Source organism: Pituophis catenifer, unplaced genomic scaffold, assembly GCF_029215685.1.
Source record: "Pituophis catenifer annectens isolate HBS135680 unplaced genomic scaffold, rPitCat1.0.hap2 SCAF_3, whole genome shotgun sequence".
Taxonomy (NCBI): Eukaryota; Metazoa; Chordata; class Lepidosauria; order Squamata; family Colubridae; genus Pituophis; species Pituophis catenifer.
Genome location: NW_027256883.1, coordinates 37,471,712 through 37,491,350, shown reverse-complemented (window position 1 = coordinate 37,491,350; position 19,639 = coordinate 37,471,712). Strand labels below are relative to the sequence as shown.

The 19,639-nt window shown below is 38.1% G+C and overlaps 1 protein-coding gene across 2 annotated transcripts in view; it reads left to right on the top strand.

Moving 5' to 3' along the window:
- The window catches only part of PREX2 (phosphatidylinositol-3,4,5-trisphosphate dependent Rac exchange factor 2), a 102,030-nt gene that overhangs the window by 32,600 nt on the left and 49,791 nt on the right, over nt 1-19,639 (top strand). For both annotated transcript variants that reach the window (XM_070942232.1, XM_070942233.1), the window contains exons 7-15: nt 314-447; nt 862-965; nt 2,168-2,317; nt 5,049-5,193; nt 6,908-7,008; nt 9,664-9,767; nt 13,360-13,409; nt 17,897-17,972; nt 19,041-19,113. In XM_070942232.1, coding sequence (XP_070798333.1) covers nt 314-447; nt 862-965; nt 2,168-2,317; nt 5,049-5,193; nt 6,908-7,008; nt 9,664-9,767; nt 13,360-13,409; nt 17,897-17,972; nt 19,041-19,113 — 937 coding nt within the window. The remainder of the gene's footprint in view (nt 1-313; nt 448-861; nt 966-2,167; nt 2,318-5,048; nt 5,194-6,907; nt 7,009-9,663; nt 9,768-13,359; nt 13,410-17,896; nt 17,973-19,040; nt 19,114-19,639) is intronic.

Below are 19,639 nucleotides of genomic sequence, written 5' to 3'. Positions count from 1 at the left end.
ACTCGGTCTCCATTGATAAGCAAGGGCTGGATGTCTGATCTATTCCTTCTATAGTCCGAGCTCCTTGGTCTTATTGGTGTTAAGGACCAAGTTATTGTCTCCACACCACGAAAGCAACTGGTCCATCTCATTTTTAAATCAAGATAGGTAGATAAAGTGAATAAGAATTCGTGATTAAGATAGCTTTCTAAATACTAAATCCACTTTGATGTTTTAGCTAAATGCATTATGTTTGTAGAGAACTGAGTATTTCTTCGGTTTGTCTGTTAAATTTTGGGTCCACATAACTGTTATTTTCATGTTTCTTTGCTAGGGGTCTAACATCACTGACACTTGCACAGAAATGCTGATGTGTGGTGTTTTGTTGAAAATCTCAGCAGGAAATATACAAGAACGAGTGTTCTTTCTTTTTGACAATCTTTTGGTCTATTGCAAAAGAAAGCATAGGTGAGACACAATTATTGATTTATGTTTTTAAGACTGAACATATATAAATTATCTGAATTTAAATGTTTAAAAATATATTAGAATATTTTAACTACTATAATACTCAGATAATGACAATTCTAGAAGTACAAGGTTTCATCGAATGCAAAACAACAATTATTTTAGAATAAAAGTTTAAGGCTACAAAGCATGCTTTTTTTGCATTGCAACCAAAATTTCTTATTAAAATGATATTGATTTATTTATAATTATTACTAAATTATAAAATTATCTGCAACAGCGTTAAATAAAATGAGGTCTGGATAGTACTCATTTTTTGGTGTATAAATAATTGCTAATACTAATAAACAACCTGAAGTGACCTGAAGTGCAGCTAGTACTTTTAATATTTGTACAATACTTTTCTTTAATTAGACGACTGAAAAACAGCAAAGCATCTTCAGAAAGTCATCGATACCTTTTCCGAGGCAGAATAAATACAGAGTTGATGGAAGTTGAGAATGTTGATGATGGCACAGGTATATGAATATACATCACTTTCTTAACTATTGTTATCTATTGGATGCTGTCTCATATAATAATACAAGTAATCCTCGCTTAAAGATGGTAATTGAGACTAGCAACTCTGTCACTAAGTGATGCGGTTGTAAAGTGTGATGTCACATGACTGCACCAATGTACAACAAAGATTGCACCAGTTCCAGTTGCCATGGTTCAGCAAATGCTGCAGAGCTGTGAAGTGCAACATCACATCATCGCTATTTGCGACCTCCTGCTGGCTTCCCCATTGACTTTGCTTGTTGAAGGCATTAAAGGTAACCCAATGGCAATCACATGATACTGGGATGCTGAGACTGTTGTAAGTTAAATCAGGTTGCCAAGCAACAGAGACATTATGACAGTCTCAACTACAAGTCTTAAGTCTCCTTTTTCAGTGCTGTTCAGTGCTATGATAACTTTGAATGGTTGCTGAATGAGTGGTTGTTAAACGAGGACTATCTGTAACAATTTCAATAATTTATGCAGTTATTTTATGTAAATAAATTTGGCATAAGTGGAAGACCAAAGGTTATACAAATAGGAAAATTATGTTCCTATTTATAAACAATGGCCCCTGATTTTTATTAGGTCCTAATTGTGTGAAACTGTAATGAAGCAGCGTATTCCAAGGATTCATCTAACCTGCCCGATCCAATTGATTTGGCAGATACTATAAACAAGCAGCATCTTGTATTGCAGCACCATGTAGAACACATTGCAGAAGGCAGATTGTGAGGTGTCCAAGGCATGAATGACTCTATTTTTTAATAGAAACACTCATTTCTGTTCCAATGTTATTTAGGACATGTTTTGTTTTTGTTTGTTTTATTTTAATCTTTTGGTAAATGCATGGATTTTCCTAAGCCTAGCATTGCTGTTTAGATAACAGAAAGAAATTTGATTTGGTTTGGCTAGGCAGGATTCATAATTTTGAGTGGGCAGTCAAAAATTAAATGAATTATAACTTCCTCCCGATTCTTAAACCATTTCAAAATTTTCATAAAACATAGAAGGAAGCACACAGATGCCAGCATTTATCTGGGGAAGTTTTGCTTTAAGTAAGAGCACATTGTAATGCTTAGTTCAGAAGCCATTTTGTACAGTTCAGAGCATTTAGTAGCCATTGGATGGGAAGTACATCTCAGATTTTCCTGATCTGTGATCTGTGATCATTTTTCAGCTGATTATCACAGCAGTGGCCACATTGTTCTCAATGGTTGGAAGATACACAACACAGCAAAGAATAAATGGTTTGTGTGTATGGCCAAAACATCTGAAGAAAAGCATGAATGGCTTGAAGCTATCCTAAAAGAAAGGGAAAGAAGAAAAGGTGAGAACATGAATTTTATTTCTATACACTCTCACACCTGGAGTGTCAAGAGAAATTTCCTGACAGTGAAAACAATTAGTCAGTGGAATAGCTTGCCTTCAGAAGTTGTGGGTGCTCCATCAGTGGAGGCTTTTAAGAAGAGACTGGACAGTCTAAAATGGTATAGGGTCAATTGCTTGAGCAGGCAGTTGGACTAGAAGACCTCAAAAGACCTTTCAGCTCTGTTATTCTGTTAATTCCTTTTCCTTACATTTCTCATCTGAAGGATGTAGAACAGCAATAGCTTGGAACCTCTGTTCCTATACCTCCTGGCAACACCAACTACTTTTCCCAGCAAGATCTAGTAAGTGAATAAGATCCTTAAGTGTTATGATCCTGCTGGATATTCCTCTGATGAGAAGGATAGAAAAGAAGTGGAGTTAGACATCTAGGGATATGATGTGTGTGTCTCTACTAATGATGAAGCCAATGACTTCTCTCTGGTTGAGTTAGATCAGGGGTCTGCAACCTTAAACACTCAAAGAGCCATTTGGTCTCGTTTCCCACAGAAAAGAAAACACCGGGAGCCACAAAAACCTTCCCGTGCCTGACTATTTCTTGAGCGGCCACAAAACTAGCATATGTAGTTGAATTAAACGTTCTGTTTTCTTCTGAAAATTTCTTTTCTTGGATTTATCCATGGTTGGCCTATCGGGGGTTGAAAAGCTCAATAAATCGTATGCCGGTAGGAGTCACACATTGGCTTTTGTGACACATATTTTGTTCTCTCCCCCAAATAATTTTTAAAAAATCCTATACAGGTTATTGCTTAATGTTTACAAAGCAAGTATATCTATATTAGTCTTGGAACTACTTACTCTTTCTATACATTACTTGCAAGCAAAAAACCAACAACCCTCAGACTCTTCATCTTTGGGCAGTTAATGTTGATATAAACTGGCAAAGTTTTGTAAAAAGAATTCTTACTTGAAATTCATTCTTTCTCTATTTCCATCTCCTACTCCTCTCTAACATATAATTGTGGAGTTTTAAAGATGAATCAAAGTTTGTGCAGATGAATCAAATTTTGTAGTAACATTATTCAGCAAGGAACAATAATTGGTGAGAGTACCAGAATAATCCAGAGCATTGAAGCTGGGGTGGGAGAATGTAATTTTGATCCCACACGAAGATTTTTACATTGTTTTAATTTGATAAGCAAAGTAGGTTTTCAGGCACTGTAGAAAATTATAGCCAACAATGAGGGAACCAAAATAAGAGCAAGAATCAGGTTATTCATCACATTAGTTCTCAAAATGAAAGCTTCTGAAACATTTATATAGGGATTCTCTTTCGATAATCTATGTATGTAGCTCAGTCATCCCATCTCCAAAACATCTGTGTAAACATATATTTTACAAATCAGGATGCACTGACTTAATTACGTATGGAATAACAAATGATTCATAGATAAAACAGTTTGCAGAATTCAAATGCCTTCACTAAAAGTAGTTTTAAACAACATTCCATTCACCCTGAATAAAAAGGAGCTTTGGTTTATTTTATAATTCTATTCGTGTTCATGAATATAAAGCAATTGAAAAACTTTACATAAGTGTAAGTGAAAAGGAAATTTAGCTGGCTACTTTCTGAAATAGTGAGATTATGATCTTAAAAGATATTATTAGCTTTCTTTCTTCATAGATTTTGAGCATTGTGTGTATTCTATCACAATGGAATATTACTGAATTATTTTTGCAATTCTATTCATGTTTAATTGCATTTTAATGCTCAATCTGTTAGCTGCTTTGTATATTTCGTGAATATAAAGATGGAGTACATTTGAAAAAATGCTACATATAAAAACTTAAAAAGATTTTTAATGCTTAAAAATAGTACATAAAATATTCTGTTCTCTGCCTCTGCAGTCACAATAGCCTCGAAATGGATGGTCTGTAAAGCATTTATGGCTGTTGTAAAACATTGGGCCACCCCTCACATGACTGCATGACTGATCTCATTTGCCTAATAACTGCAATGCTGATGTAATTTGCTAAACCAAAACCAAACAAACCTTATAGTTTACCATAATATGCACTAAACCAGTGCTTTCTAGAAAACTGTAAATTGAACCCAACCTTATTCAGGAAGGTTCAGCCTAGTATGAGCTACTAGGAGGTGATTGTGTGTGTGTGTGTTTGTGTGTGTGTGTGTGTGTGTACTATATGGATGTATTATGCTAGTGTTTAGGCTTTGTCTTCATAATCCAGTTTGTTAATCTGACACTATTGGCTCCCTAGTTTCCCTGACAATTATTTGGCTAGTCCATTCAGCTTTTGAAATGATTTTCTGATAAAAGTCCTTGTGAATGGGGATCTTTACATTTATTGTGTATTTGAAAAGGAGCTTTCCTAGACTTGTTTCTTGAAATTATTTTAACACTGAATACACTATACTAGAAATTTTAACCTGAATCTTTCAGTACTCTGTGTATCTCTCTCTCTCTCTCTGTGTGTGTGTATTTGTTTATAGAAAATCATGTCTGGAATGATTTGTTTGAACTTGTCCAGCTGCTCTTGGAAATGTTTACTATTCTAATTTTAAAAGTCTTTAAAGTAAATCACAAATTATTTTACATTTAATGTTACTAAGATTGAAAACTGAAGGACACCCCCCACACCCCACAATAGATAGATAGTAATATATTATTTGGAAACATTTCAAAATTATTATATTGTGATTTGTTTTTCAGGGTTAAAACTTGGTATGGAACAAGATACATGGGTGATGATCTCTGAACAAGGAGAAAAACTTTACAAAATGATGTGCCAACAAGGGAATTTGATCAAAGACCGAAAGAGAAAATTAACCACTTTTCCAAAATGTTTCCTTGGAAGGCATGTGTTTAATATTTGAGTTTAAAAATTTGTCTCATTATTTTAATTATTATTTATCAAATTAGATAAATAAAATGGTCAGACTGTTTAGGATTTCTGCTTTAGTCCACATATTCTCACTCAGACGCTAACTAATGAATTGCTTAACTCAGTCTGGGTATTGACTATTCTATACAATATTCCTGAAAAGAAGCCAGCAGATATTATACAAGTATACAAATGTTTTTGAAATGATGATATAAATAAATACAATGGAATCTGTCTGTCTACCTGTCCCCCAAGCTTTAAAAATGCAGTGTTGAAACGATAAATGTTATTTTACATATGCAAAAAGTAATTGGTGAATTGCTTCTCTGTCTTTCATGTGAATAGAGTTCTGTCCTATAGTTTAGAATATTAAATAGAATGTGTTATGTGTTACAGCCATTTTTTAAATGGATCAACAAGACAGAGTAGCATAAATTTGGCCTTGTCAAATATAAAGTCATTTTATAAAACATAAGGTAGTATTTTACATATGGTATTAAAAGAAGATAAAATATTGGTTGGCGGTTTGGCCAATCAGTCAGAACACACCTCCATCCAATCAGAACACAGCCAAGCTCCCACCCAATCAGTTCACACCCCCACTGGCAGTTAAAAGGAAGAAACAGCTGCGATCACACACATTGCTCCTAGAAGCACGAAGCCGAAGACACCAGCCTGAAGATGACGAATGAGACTTCGTCGAAACGTTGCCAAGAAACCTCCAATTTTACGCGGGAGAAAACCCGAATAACCAAAGACCTACATACAAACACCCGCAAAAACCTCAGAAAACACACACACACACACACACACACACACACACACACACATATATATATATATATATATATTTATATATATATATATATATATATACACACACACCATACACACACACATAATGCACAACCTATTTTTCACCTTTTTTATGGAGATAGTCTCAGGTATCTTACTGAAGATAAGTGCTGTTTTGTTTAATTAATAAAAATATCGTATAATGAAATTAATTAAATATTGCTTCAAGGAATGTCAGATTCTTCCAGACATTTGCCTCACCAAACTATCAATGCAAAACAAGCTTTAAGTTCTGGCAATAGTTTGTACCTATGGACATTAATGAAGTCTGATCAGACTTCATCAAGTTTACATAACCATAAACTCTCACTTAATTCTTAATACCTTCTTACTGAAGTTTACACAGTTGTTCCCTTACCTTTTGAGACAGGGCACATATGAAAATTATAATGTGAACTGTAAAACGACTTATCATAATTAAAAAACAAATTTCCCCCGATGCACCTCAGAAAAAAAGGGGTGCTGAGGGAATAGAATACTTGCCCCAGTGCCATTACCTTTGATTTATTACTTCATCTAATACAACCTTCAGTTCTTCCAATAATATTAAATGCAGCTCTGGCCACCAACATTTTATTGACCCTTACTCCATTATAGCTGTTAAAGAAACAAAAAATTATGAATTCTAAAACCACAAATTTAGATTTTAATCTAAATGATTCTCTCAGAATCATTGTACTCAGAACAGTTTATTCATGAATAGACGTGGATTGGATTACACCATTAATGAGGAAAATGTATTCTGTTGCTTTTTTAGGAATTTTACTTTTTTACTACATTTAACTTTGATGTTTTAAAATAATTTTTGTCTATCTGCTTTTTTCTTAATTAGTGAGTTTGTATCTTGGTTATTGGAAATTGGAGAGATTCACAGACCTGAAGAAGGTGTTCATCTTGGTCAGGCTTTGTTAGAGAACGGCATTATCCACCATGGTAAATAAGTTGCCTTTTCTAACAATGATTTGCAAACATTTAACTTTTTACTTGTCAGTAGGTATACAGAGTACTTAATGGTTTATGAGAATAACATTTGTTGTAGCCAAAAGTAACAGAATAAGTCTTTGGAAGAGTGAGGTCCTTGATGGTCTGAGTTTGACTGTTTTCTGATGAACATTTCATTACCAACTAGACAACATCATCACTATCTTTGGAACTATTCTAGCTTTTAGTTTTCAGTTTTAGCCTGGTATATATTATATCCATGTTGAATCCAAATGATATTTAAGAGTTTACATGGATCTGATATTTTCTCTTTTCTCTTTTATAGCTTGTCCCATACTTTACTGTTTTTGTGTTTTGTCTTATTATTTTATACTGGTTATTGACCAAAATAAAGGAACTTACTTATTTACTTATTATGTAGACCCAGCTGTGTTTCCACAGGAACTGAATTCTTAAAATAAAATTGAATGGCCCATCTGTTTTTGTTCAGAAGCAGAAAATCACTGTGCATGTGAGAGACAATTAGATTTACATTAGAACTGTATTATTTCCTGGATTTGCTATTTCTACTTTAAGTATCATTAACAGCATAAAGATTTTATTGATATTATTCATTCAATATTATTTTTATTGACTTGCAATAATTGGTTAACTCAAAACCACTGTGAAGCTTGTGGGTGTTTTTAATTCACTTCTTTTTTTAATTTTAAATGACTCTACTCTTTATCTAATAATAAATAACTCAAATATATGCTTTTCATATCAGAACAGTTGAAGAAAGTAAGAATTAAAGCCTTCTTCAAGTCAACTCTTATTGAGTTCAAAGTCATGCTGGGTTTTTTTGGCAGCAAGACAATAATCACTTGCAATTGTCTTCCTCTTGTTTGTTTGGTTGAGTTTTTTTGCTTTATGCCTAGCAAACAGCTTTGGGATTCCTTGAAGTTCTTCCATCTTAAGTATAAACCAGGCTACTTTCCAAGTGCAGACAAGGATATGCATCTGAAGAAAACAGAAGTTAACATATCTTAATTAAATCTTTAATATTTTTGTTCTGTTAGTCAAACTATACGACAAAGTGATTCAAGGATGCAAAAGTTATAAATTTATAACTTTTCAATCATAAATATCAATGAATCTGACTTTTAGCATTTTTGTTTGATTTTCAAATAACTTAAGATCATTAATTGTTGGTAACAAGACTAATTGGTGGTTCAGACTAAATATGATCAATATACAACTTGCTTCTTCCCGTTTTGTAGCTCAATTGTTTAAAATATCCAGATGCTGCATTTAATATTTTTTTCTTGATGTTTCTGTATCTTGTTTTGTTTTCTGCTATTGCATAATTAGTTTGTTTGAAAACCTTCTTTTTATCAGTTTAATTGTTTATCAGATTTAAGAAAATCTTAAAAGAGCTGTGTGTCCTTATACAGGCATTGGGTTGTTTTAAAATTTTAATTATGTGTTTGAGGGTATCTGTGAAAGAGAGATTGTGTAACATGACATGGGATATAGTGTTATATTTATGTAGCCATTAAATTGCACCCTACTGTTAGCAGCTTAAAAACATTGCTGGGCATTTTTTCCAAAAAAATCCTTGATTTTCATTGCTTCTTCCAAACATATTCTGGTAGGGATATTAAGAGATGTTAAGAGACAGGCCTTCATTAAATACTAAGTTGTGTTTACGTTTTAAAACTTTTCAGAATGGAACCTCCAGCAGTCAGTGGAACTATAAGAAAGAAAAGTCAGTAAAAGACAACTGGAGTCCAAAAGCTAATGCTGAAGTTTTATTTGTTTATTTAAAAAGACCTATTGTGAACTGATAAGGATTCAAATAGCTGTTACTTAAATATCCCAAAGCTGCATCTGAGAAAAAAATATACATCCTCATTATTATACCAATAAATTGTGAGAAAAGACTCAAATTCCTGACCTGACATACACAAATATATTTTAGTACTAAGGGGAGAATTGTTCACTTGCTGGAATACTTGTAACACTCCCACATTATTTTTAATAAAGCTTGATAATGAGGACATTGTGAGATTTGTTCTTGAGAAAAAGATTTATTTTCAGTTCAGGCAGTTGGCAGTGGCTACTAAAGAATGAGAGAGAGGGATTAAAGATTCATATTAAGATTCAAATTTGGCAACCACTTTTGGAATAAATGTGGTAGTTGCAGGAAAGCTTTGGGTTCATAAGTTATGCGTTTACTATTTTAAATCTTTAACAATTGTAATTTTCCCAATGCAAAGATAGCTGGGAATAATGGGACATTTGAGTCTTTGACAAAGGCTATGATGTATAGAAGACGTCTCAAACTCACGGCCTGCGGGCCGGATGCATCATTCGCTGGCCACGTCCACTCCTGGTTTAGTGAAGGGGGAAAAGTTGCAATATGTCACGTGACGACAACGTGATGTCGCGAGTTTGATACCCGTGATGTATAGCATTCTTTGCAACATAAAATTCTTGCTAATCAGATTCAGGGCAAACAATAAAATAAAAGCATATGATGAAGTCTAATGAAACCCTATTAATCCCATTGTGAAAAAGGGCAAATCCATTACAGCCAATTTTAGGAAACTTCTAGCTCTTTTCATGTATTTTCTTTACATTGACATATTTTTATGTTTGCGTTAGTTACAGACAAACATCAGTTTAAACCTGAACACATGCTCTATAGATTCCGTTATGATGATGGCACATATTATCCAAGAAATGAAATGCAAGATGTAATCTCAAAGGTACAAACATTATACTAAATAGTTATACTAATTAAAAATACATTCTGATTAAAAACTAAAAATATGGCATTATAAAATTGGTGTTATAAATTTAATATAAGTTAAATTTCCTGTTTTCCTGATGTGCAAAAATAAGGAGATAAAATTATGTTGAGCTGTTGAAATGAAAGACAAATTACAGTGTTGTGTTACATAATATTCAATCCTTCAATAATATTCAATAATATTCAATAATAATTCAATAATTCAATAATATTCAATAATATTCAAGATGGTACCACCCCAGGCGCCTGATGGAACCTGATAGGTTCCAGATGGAGCTTGGGCCAATCCCGGAGGTTCTGGCTCACGCCTCGTCTGGGGACCTAGTGGCCTCCTGGGATAGGGCGGCTGCTGGAGCCCTGGACCGAGTCGTGCCTTTGCGGCCTCTGACCCGGCGCCGATCTCGCCTGGCTCCTTGGTTTACCGAGGAGCTGAGGGAGATGAAGTGCCGGAAAAGACGCCTAGAGAGCTGTTGGAGAGCTAGTCTTTCTGAATCTGACCGAACATTGGTAAGATCTCATATTAGGAGTTACCTAGTGGCGATAAAAGCAGCAAAATGTACTCATTTTACTGCTCTTATTGCGTCATCAGATAATCGCCCGGCCGCCCTGTTTAGGGTGACCCGCTCCCTGCTCCACCAGGAAGCGCGGGAGGACCCCTTGGAGGGAAGAGCCGAGGATTTTGTTCAGTATCTGTATGACAAAATCACTCAGATTCAGGCAGGTCTGGACTCTGACGGGATAGATCCAGCGAGGGTGACGGAGGCAGGTCTTGAGACTGTTATCTGGGATGAGTTTGATCCTGTGACCCCAGATGACGTGGACAGGATTCTGGGTAGATTGAACGCGACCACATGTTTGTTGGACCCGTGCCCCTCCTGGTTAGTGCTGGCTTCCCGGGAGGTGACGCGAGGCTGGCTCCAGGGGATTATAAATGCTTTGTTGGGTGAGGGTGTCTTCCCCGCCGTCCTGAAAGAGGAGGTGGTAAGGCCCCTCCTCAAGAAGCCTTCCCTGGACCCGGCAGTATTGGCTAATTATCGTCCAGTCTCCAACCTTTGCTTCGTTGCGAAGGTTGTTGAGAGTGTGGTTGCGCGACAGCTTCCCCAGTACCTGGATGAAGCGTCGTATCTAGATCCGTTCCAGTCGGGCTTCAGGCCTGGGTACAGCACGGAAACGGCATTGGTCGCATTGGTTGATGATCTCTGGAGGGCTCGGGACAGGGGTTGTTCCTCTGTCCTGGTCCTGTTAGACCTCTCAGCGGCTTTTAATACCATCGACCATGGTATCATGCTGCACCGGCTGGAAGGGTTGGGGGTGGGAGGCACCGTTTTACGGTGGTTCTCCTTTCTCTCTGACCGGTCGCAGTCTGTGTTGACAGGGGGGCAGAGATCGACCCCGAGGCCCCTTATATGCGGGGTGCCAAAGGGATCGGTTCTCTCGCCCCTTTTGTTCAACATTTATGTAAAGCCGCTGGGCGAGATCATCCGTGGTTTCGGGGTGAAGTACCATCTGTACGCTGACGACACTCAGCTGTACATCTCCACCCTGGACCACCCCAACGATGCCCTTGAAGTGATGTCCCAGTGCCTGGAGGCCGTATGGATCTGGATGGGGAGAAACGGGCTCAGGCTCAACCCATCCAAGACCGAATGGCTGTGGTTTCCGACATCCCGATATAGTCAGCTGGCGCCATCGCTGGCTACTGGGGGCAAATCATTGGCCCCCATGGAAAGGGAAAGGGTTCGTAACTTGGGCATCCTCCTGGATTCACGGCTGTCTTTAGAAGAGCACTTGACGGCCGTGACCGGGAGGATTTTTCATCAGGTCCGCCTGATTCGCCAGTTACGTCCCTTTCTAGATCGGGACTCGTTACGCACAGTCACTCATGCCCTCGTCACCTCTCGTCTGGACTATTGTAATGCTCTCTACATGGGGCTCCCCTTGAGGTGCACCCGGAGGCTCCAACTGGCGCAGAGTGCGGCCGCGCGGGTGGTTATGGGAGCAACGTGGAGCTCCCATGTAACACCTCTCCTGCGCGAGCTGCACTGGCTCCCGGTGGTCTTCCGGGTGCGCTTCAAGGTTCTGGTTACCACCTTTAAAGCGCTCCATGGCTTATGACCTGATTACTTACGGGACCGCCTACTACCATCAATAGCCTCCCACCGACCAGTACGCTCCCACAGAGAGGGGCTCCTCCAGGTGCCGTCGGCCAAACAATGTCGGCTGTCAGCCCCTAGGGGGAGAGCCTTCTCTGTGGGGGCACCGACGATCTGGAATGAGCTCCCCCCAGAGATACGGAGGATTCCGGACCTGCGCACCTTCTGCCGCGAGCTGAAGATGCTGCTATTTCATCAAGCTGGCCTCGCCTAAATCTTCTCCCTTTTAAGTGTAAATTTTAAATTTTTACTGTATTTTAAAATATGGGTATTTTAAATTATGGGATTAATTCAGCCAAATTTATTTAATTCATTTTATTCGATTTTAAATTTTGTATATCTATGTGTTTTATTTCATGGCTGTGCACCGCCCTGAGTCCTTCAGGAGTAGGGCGGTATAGAAATTCAATAAAATAAATAAAAATAAATAAATAATCCTAACATAATGTAATAAGTGAGTATAATTTGATTGAATTTAGCAATGTTATCTATGTTCTCTTATTTTACAGTTTAATGTTTGTATTCTTTCAATGAATAACATGCTATATTCATTTGCTTAAAGACTAGAGGCAGGCCAGTAATTCATTAAAAATTAGCTCACTGTGTGCATGAGATACATGCATCCTTCCAGTCATTCTTTTGCCTTATTTAATCCCAGTAAATAAATTGGGGAGGAATACCTTAATAGTGCTTTTCAACCTTAATGATGGCTGAGGAATTATGGGAATTGAAGCCCCTGCATCTTAAAATTGCTGAGATCAACAAACACTGCTTTAGTGTGATGTTTTGTGATAATGCTTTGTAGTAGACAAACAAGCTAACAAACCCTGTTTTAAATCTTGGTTTATGATCCTGGTATAATAAACCGTTAAAAAAATGTCCGATTTATGTATCTGTTCTTGTGAAGGGATGAGTAATGTACGAACACTAGAGCATTGTAACTAAATAAGCTATAAATCCTACTTTATCATAGTATTGTGAACAGAAGTCATAACTGCTTTCAAGCCTACACTTTGAACATCTGATAATTAAACAGTAGAAGCAACTCTCAGTAAGAAGTACTGACAAGTATTCTTTAATTCATTAGACAAAGCTATCATTTTTTTCATATTTGTGTTTGGTTTAGGTGTCAGTGGATAAGAGGGCACAGTTGAAAATGTTGCTGGTATACTAAAAGAACAAATGAATCAATATTTATTTTTGAAGAAGTAGCTATTGGAATTTTCCTGGATTTCAAATATGCTTTTGAAGGAATTTTTTCCTCTCTTATTTTATAAAGCAATTTAAATTAAGGCAATAAATTGCCATTATTTGAGATAGTAACCTGTATAAATATATATGGACTTTACTTGATATTGAGTAATTTAGATTGAATATTGTTCATATACTTAACAGGGTGTAAGATTATATTGTCGTCTGCACAGTCTGTTTACTCCTGTGGTAAGGTAAGTTTGAGTTTCATTGTTTAGTTTCATAAGGTTATTAGTAGTTGCTACCCACTTATGTAGATCTTGCTCAATAATTGTTCATTGTTCTATTAACAGAAGACTTAGCTAAAATTATAGCCATAGAAAGTCTGCCTAGAACCTTTCATAAAAACAATCAGTCATTTTACTTCGATTATTGACCAGCAAAGCCTTCAATAAATGGTGTAAGATTAATGCAAGGCATGTTTGCATCTATACTTCCATTTCCAATAGACAGACAAGTACAGAAACATTTTGTACACACACATATATGCACAAACAAACACACACACACACACACACACACACACACACACACACACACACTGTGTATGTGTGTGTACATGCATGTATCTAAGGGCAAAAAACCTACAGGTTGATTCATAGATAGACATAAAATAATAGCATAAAATAAAATTAGCTAAAACAATGCATGCAATATTTCATTCCAATGCAAACGAAGAACAATAAGAGAAAAATATAATTAATAAACAATACAAATCCTGAAAGAAAAAATATAAGCCATCTCGGCATGTCACCTATATATTAAATATCAAACAATGATCATTTTAAATAATAAACCTTCTGTTCTTCTAGATATTATGAAATGTATGTCACAGAGAACATACTGCATTGTTTTAATTAGTGGAAAAAAATAGCCTTTTCAAAAATGGATAAATTACATATCTTGAATCTAGTCCTTGATGTCCAGAAAATTAATGCTTTTCCAATTTCTCACGCCAGATATGACCAAAGTTTTTAAACAACAGTGAAGTGTCCCACATTTTAGAATATAAGTCAATGTGACATTAGTATCTTTACTACTGAAAGATTTCCCCTTAAATCTACTTAAATACCGTGTATTAAAATATTGTTCCAAAAAGATACCAATAACTCACAGCACTAAATCATGATTTAATACCTCATCACATTTTTTCCAGTGCTAACAGATAAAATCTCTTTTTAAATACATTCTTTGGGGCATCCAATAAATTCAAATAGAACATTTTGATGTACCAATCTTAAATCTGATGAAACTAATTTAACATTCTTTAAAGTTTGCAAGTATTGGCCTATTCCTTAAAATATTCAAACACTAGCTGTACCTGGCCACGCATTGCTGTGGCCCAGTCTGGTGCTTCTGCTGGGCTAAAAGAGCGAGGCTGAAGTTCCAAACTCTCCACGAACATTTGGTGGGCGTGGCCAACTCGACATCACTCACTTTCATCAGTCACATGACAGCCCCTGAGCCACACCTACCCAGCTGGTGATTAAGGCAGAGAATCGGTTGCTAAAAAACAATGGGAACCACAAAATCCTCCCTCTCTGTCTCCCCCTGTCTCTTTGTATCTCTCTATGTCTTTCTCTCTCCCCCGTCTGTATCTCTCTATGTCTCTCTCCCCACTCTGTATCTCTCTATGTGTCTCTCTCTCCCCCTCTCTCTGTCTCTCTCCCCCTCTCTCTGTATCGCTCTGTCTCTCTCTCCCCCACTCTGTATCTATGTCTCTCTCTCTTCTCCCCCTCTGTATGTCTCTATGTGTCTCTCTCTCCCCCTCTCTCTGTATCTCTCTGTCTCTCTCCCACCCTCTCTCTCTGTATCTCTGTATGTGTCTCTCTCTCCCCCCCGTCTCTCTGTATTTCTCTATGTCTCTCTCTCCCTCTCTCTCTGTTTATCTCTGTCTCTGGCCCGGCCTCTTCTGCATCCCCCGCCATCACCCTTACCTTTTCAGGCCAGGCCTTCGCAGCTCTCTGCACCACAGCAGAAACTCGGGGGCCCCCTCTGTCCTCCCTACACAGATGTTCTCTGGGGGCTCGACGGGGAGACGCATAGCAGGGAAGGGAAGGGATGGAGGGAGGGGGTGCGGCTGGTTTGGAGCTTCCTGCCCGAAGGAAGAAAGTGGCAAAGCCAGGAGCCACGCACACCCCACTGGATCCCTGCTGCGCAGTTCTCCTCCCCCACCTGCCAAGGGCAGGTGAATGATTAAATCCCCCCTCTTCCAGGTGAAACGAAGGAGGGCTGGCCATTCTCCCTCCTGCCCGTTTCTGCCCCCAAAGCCTCCCCGGAGCCCCTTTTCTGCCAGAGGCCAAAATTTTCGTGTAGGCTCCATGAACTGCCAGAGCGCCCACCTGGGAATCAAAGACGGCGCTGGTCAAAGGCAACCCCGAGGCTCCAGTTGCCTCCATTTCCCACTCACCGACCGGATTCGCATAGCGCCGGTTAGCGGATGATCTTTCTGACCTCAGGGCCCGTGGTAGCACCGGGCCAGGTGCGATTTGGGCCAGGCGAGGAATAGAGGGTTCCCGCTCAGCGGACCCAGGCAGCCTCGTTGCCAGGTGTTCTTTGGTGGGAGCCCCGAGAGCGGCTGGCGAGGGGGATGGGCAGCAGTGGCGGGCAAGGCTAGTTCGCAGGGCGGCTGGGAGAGGGGGAGGTCAGAGCCAAGTTCGGGCGGGTCCCACCCAGCCCTAGACGCTCTGGCTGCGAGGGCTTCCCGGCGGGGAGCCAGCTGCCTACCTGCTGAGCCTGGTGGCAGGATATGGCCTTCGGGCGTCTCTGCCTTCCAAATGCACAGTTTCTTGGAAGGAATATGGAGAGTCTAAATATAAGGAGCAGAAATCTGTTGCACGTAATCAGGGCTGGGAGGCTGCCATGTTGGTTTTACGTTCAGCAGGTGGCGCTGTTTTTCAATGTTTGTCAATGTCTTTCAATGTTTTCCAATGTTTTTCATGTTTTTACCTGTCACAGGTGTGACATGTATATAATATAGATATATAAAAACACACCTGTAGTTGAATGCAACGTTGTGTCAAAATTTGAAACCAATCGGTGAAGAACTTTCGGAGATGTGCGGTTATGTACAAACGGACATTTACATTTTTATTTATATAGATTCTAGTCTTCAAGGACCACATATAATAGTCAGAAAATGAAGTCAAGCATGTTTCCTATGAAAAAGAATTCTAAAAGATAAAGTTACCCACACAAAAACCAGCAGGTTTCTAGCAATAAAATTACATTTTCATTCTGGGTAAAAGTTCAACTACTCGATTTCTGGTTGCTGTTATGTATAGATACAGGTAACTGTTACTTCAAACTGTCAATTTCTAAATAAGTGTTTAGGACACATATGAAAGTTTGTGTGCATGTAAGTATAATCTCATTTATATTTTACTTGTATTTATTTATTTACTTACAATATTTAATCTGGAGGGAGGATTGGGGCCAAACATACTTTGAGAGCCAATGCACTCTGGCATTGGAGTTAATACAGGATAGATGTACCTTCTAACTCGTACTTCTCGTACCGTACTAATAGGAATCTTACTAGATTCCTATTAGTTTATTCATACCTTTTCTCATAGTAAAAGAACCCAGTTGCTTTTTCTTTCCACAATTTATGCATGTACAACTTAACCCAAACAAAACATAAACAGTACTTTTTTAAAATGTACCACATAAAATCAATATAATAAACAAGTAGCAAGCAATTTTCAAACTGCAAAATGCCAGAAATAATAGGAATGAATTATAAAATGTCATACATTAATTTAAGCAAAAATATTGCAAAGTAAACTAGTCATTATTAAATTTTAATGATAAAACGATAGGCAGCATTTGCCTCTCTGGATTCAGATGAATGGAAATGTACATTTTTGCTTTTTCTCTTTTATAGATATAACCCTGTCTTGGTATTGTTCTGTGTAGTGAGTTTTATTTTTAAAAAAATCCTTAATCTAATATATGTTTTAATCCTTAAAATAATATATGTTGCTCAACTCAAAATAATACTGAGAATAGAATTATGATATAAAAAATATTAAAGCAAATGGTTTTTCCAACTGAGAAACTCTCAGTGGTATAAGTGCATATTCAGCCATTCATTAAATGACTTTGGAGTAATCATAATCTCTCTTAGCCCAACCTATTTTACAGGCTTGCTGTAGGAATAAAATGGAGGAAGATTCTAGATAAGCCAACTTGAATTTGTGCAGGAAAGGCAGGATATAAATCTAATTAATCAGTCAAGCAAGGATATTAAAGTTGTATTACTATTTCAGATTTCATTAATAGTACTTGAAGTTTTGTGTTTTGTGTCTCTACCGATATTTATATGTGGAAAGTAGGAGTAGGAGAAAGTAGAAGACACAAGACACAAATTCCATGTGGAAACATCCATGGTGTAATACATCCAATATTATGCTGTAATGTTTTCTTTTAGTCCCTCATCAAGGTAATTCCATAAATAAAAAAGCCTAGTTTTGGAGATGTATGGGAGATGGAGATGTATTAGTTTTTGTAATACCCTTTGAACCTTGCCCAAAATACACAGTACTGTAACTAAAATAAAGTGTCATTATTACAAAGTAATGCAAACCTTAGGTTATATTAGGGGTATAATATATGGTATTCAGCTTTTGTAGAATATATATTTTGAGGATGAATTAATTTATCCTTTTTTTCTCCTCAGAGATAAAGATTACCATTTAAGAACCTACAAATCTGTCATAATGGCTAATAAAATGATAGACTGGCTAATTGCACAGGTAGGACAGTGCTCTGAAGTATATAAATTTGATTAGTAACATGAAATAAATGTGAATAAATTTCCATTAGAAATGAACATTTTATATGTCATATAATTTTGCTTTTATATATTAACTAAGCTACAAATATTTTGGTATTATTACTCAGCTGTTAGTCCTGGTATCTTTTGAAAGACTTTAAAGTATTAAGCATTCTTCTACTGCCCATTTTTTTTTTAAAAAAGTTAGATTATATTATACAAGATTTCTTGGTATTTTTTGGTGTATAAGACACACTCCCCACCCCAAAGTGGGTGGAAATGTCTATGCATCTTATAGAATGAATATTGCCGAAGCCCCACCCATCCGGCCCCCACCCTTCGGCTTCTGGCTCCCATAAATTTGTCTCCTTGCAGCAAAAAGCAAACAGCCTGGTCAGCTTCAGCACAGCCTGATTTAGCACGAGCAGCTACTTGGCGGTTGGATCTGCCTCCTGGAATACCACCTATCAGCTGTTCCAGGCTGCGGGGATTGCCACTGCCCATTACCGCCGTTGCTGCCCATCACCGCTGTCGCCTATTCCCACCTCCATGCGCCCCATTTTTGGCCTATCGCCGCCACCTGGAACGTGCTGAAATCGGGAACGCAGAGGCCAAAAATGGGGTGTGCAGAGGCTAAAAATGGGGTGCACGGAGGTGGTGATAGGTGGCAGCAACGGCGATGGGCAGTGGCGATCCCTGCATACTGGAACAGTTGATAGGCAGTATTCTAGGAGGCAGATCCAACCGCCAATCAGCTGCTCGTGCTAAATCAGGCTGTACTGAAGCTGGCCAGACTGTTTGCTGCAAGGGGGCAGAGCCAGAGGGACATTTTTTTTCCTTGTTTTTCTCCCCAAAAGCTAGGTGTGTCTTATAGTCCAAAACATCTTATAGTCCAAAAAATACGGGTATATTTTATTTTAATACCAAAGTAAATACAAAATACCAAGTATTAAACTATAAATTTATTATCACATTATTACAACCAAAATATAGAAATTATTTTAACTAATGGACATGTTTATTTTTATATCAATAAACTTATGTGCAGGGGGATTGCAGAACAAGAGAAGAAGCAATGATCTTTGGAATAGCGCTTTGTGACAATGGATTTATGCATCATGGTAAACTATAAATTTATACAAATTTTTTTTAAAAAAAATAATATAAAGATTCTAATTTTAAAATCTAATATCAATACTGTAATAAATAATTTCCCTAGGACTGTGATGGCGAACCTATGGCACGCGTGCCACAGATGGCACGCAGAGCCATATTGGTGGGCATGTGAGCTTAGTTCTGGCCAGCTGATTTTCAGGCCTTCTGGACCCACCAGAAGTCAGGAAACACGCTGTTTCTAGCCTCTGGAGGACTTCTGGTGGGATGGGGAAGGCCATTTTTTCTTCCCCAGGCTCCTAGAAAGGCTCTGGAGCCTGGGGAGAGTGAAAAACAGGCCTACTGGGCCCACTGTGCCATTGCGTGCCAAAAGAGGGGAAAGCGGGGGGGTCATGCGTGCATGCGTGGGTGGCTGGGCGCATAGAATTATGGGTGTGGGGGACTTCCGGTCGGCACCGCAGGCTCCTTTTAAGACCGCCAGCCCTGTGTCTTCGTAAAAGCCGCTTTGACAGCGCAAACCAGCTGTCTGGCGGC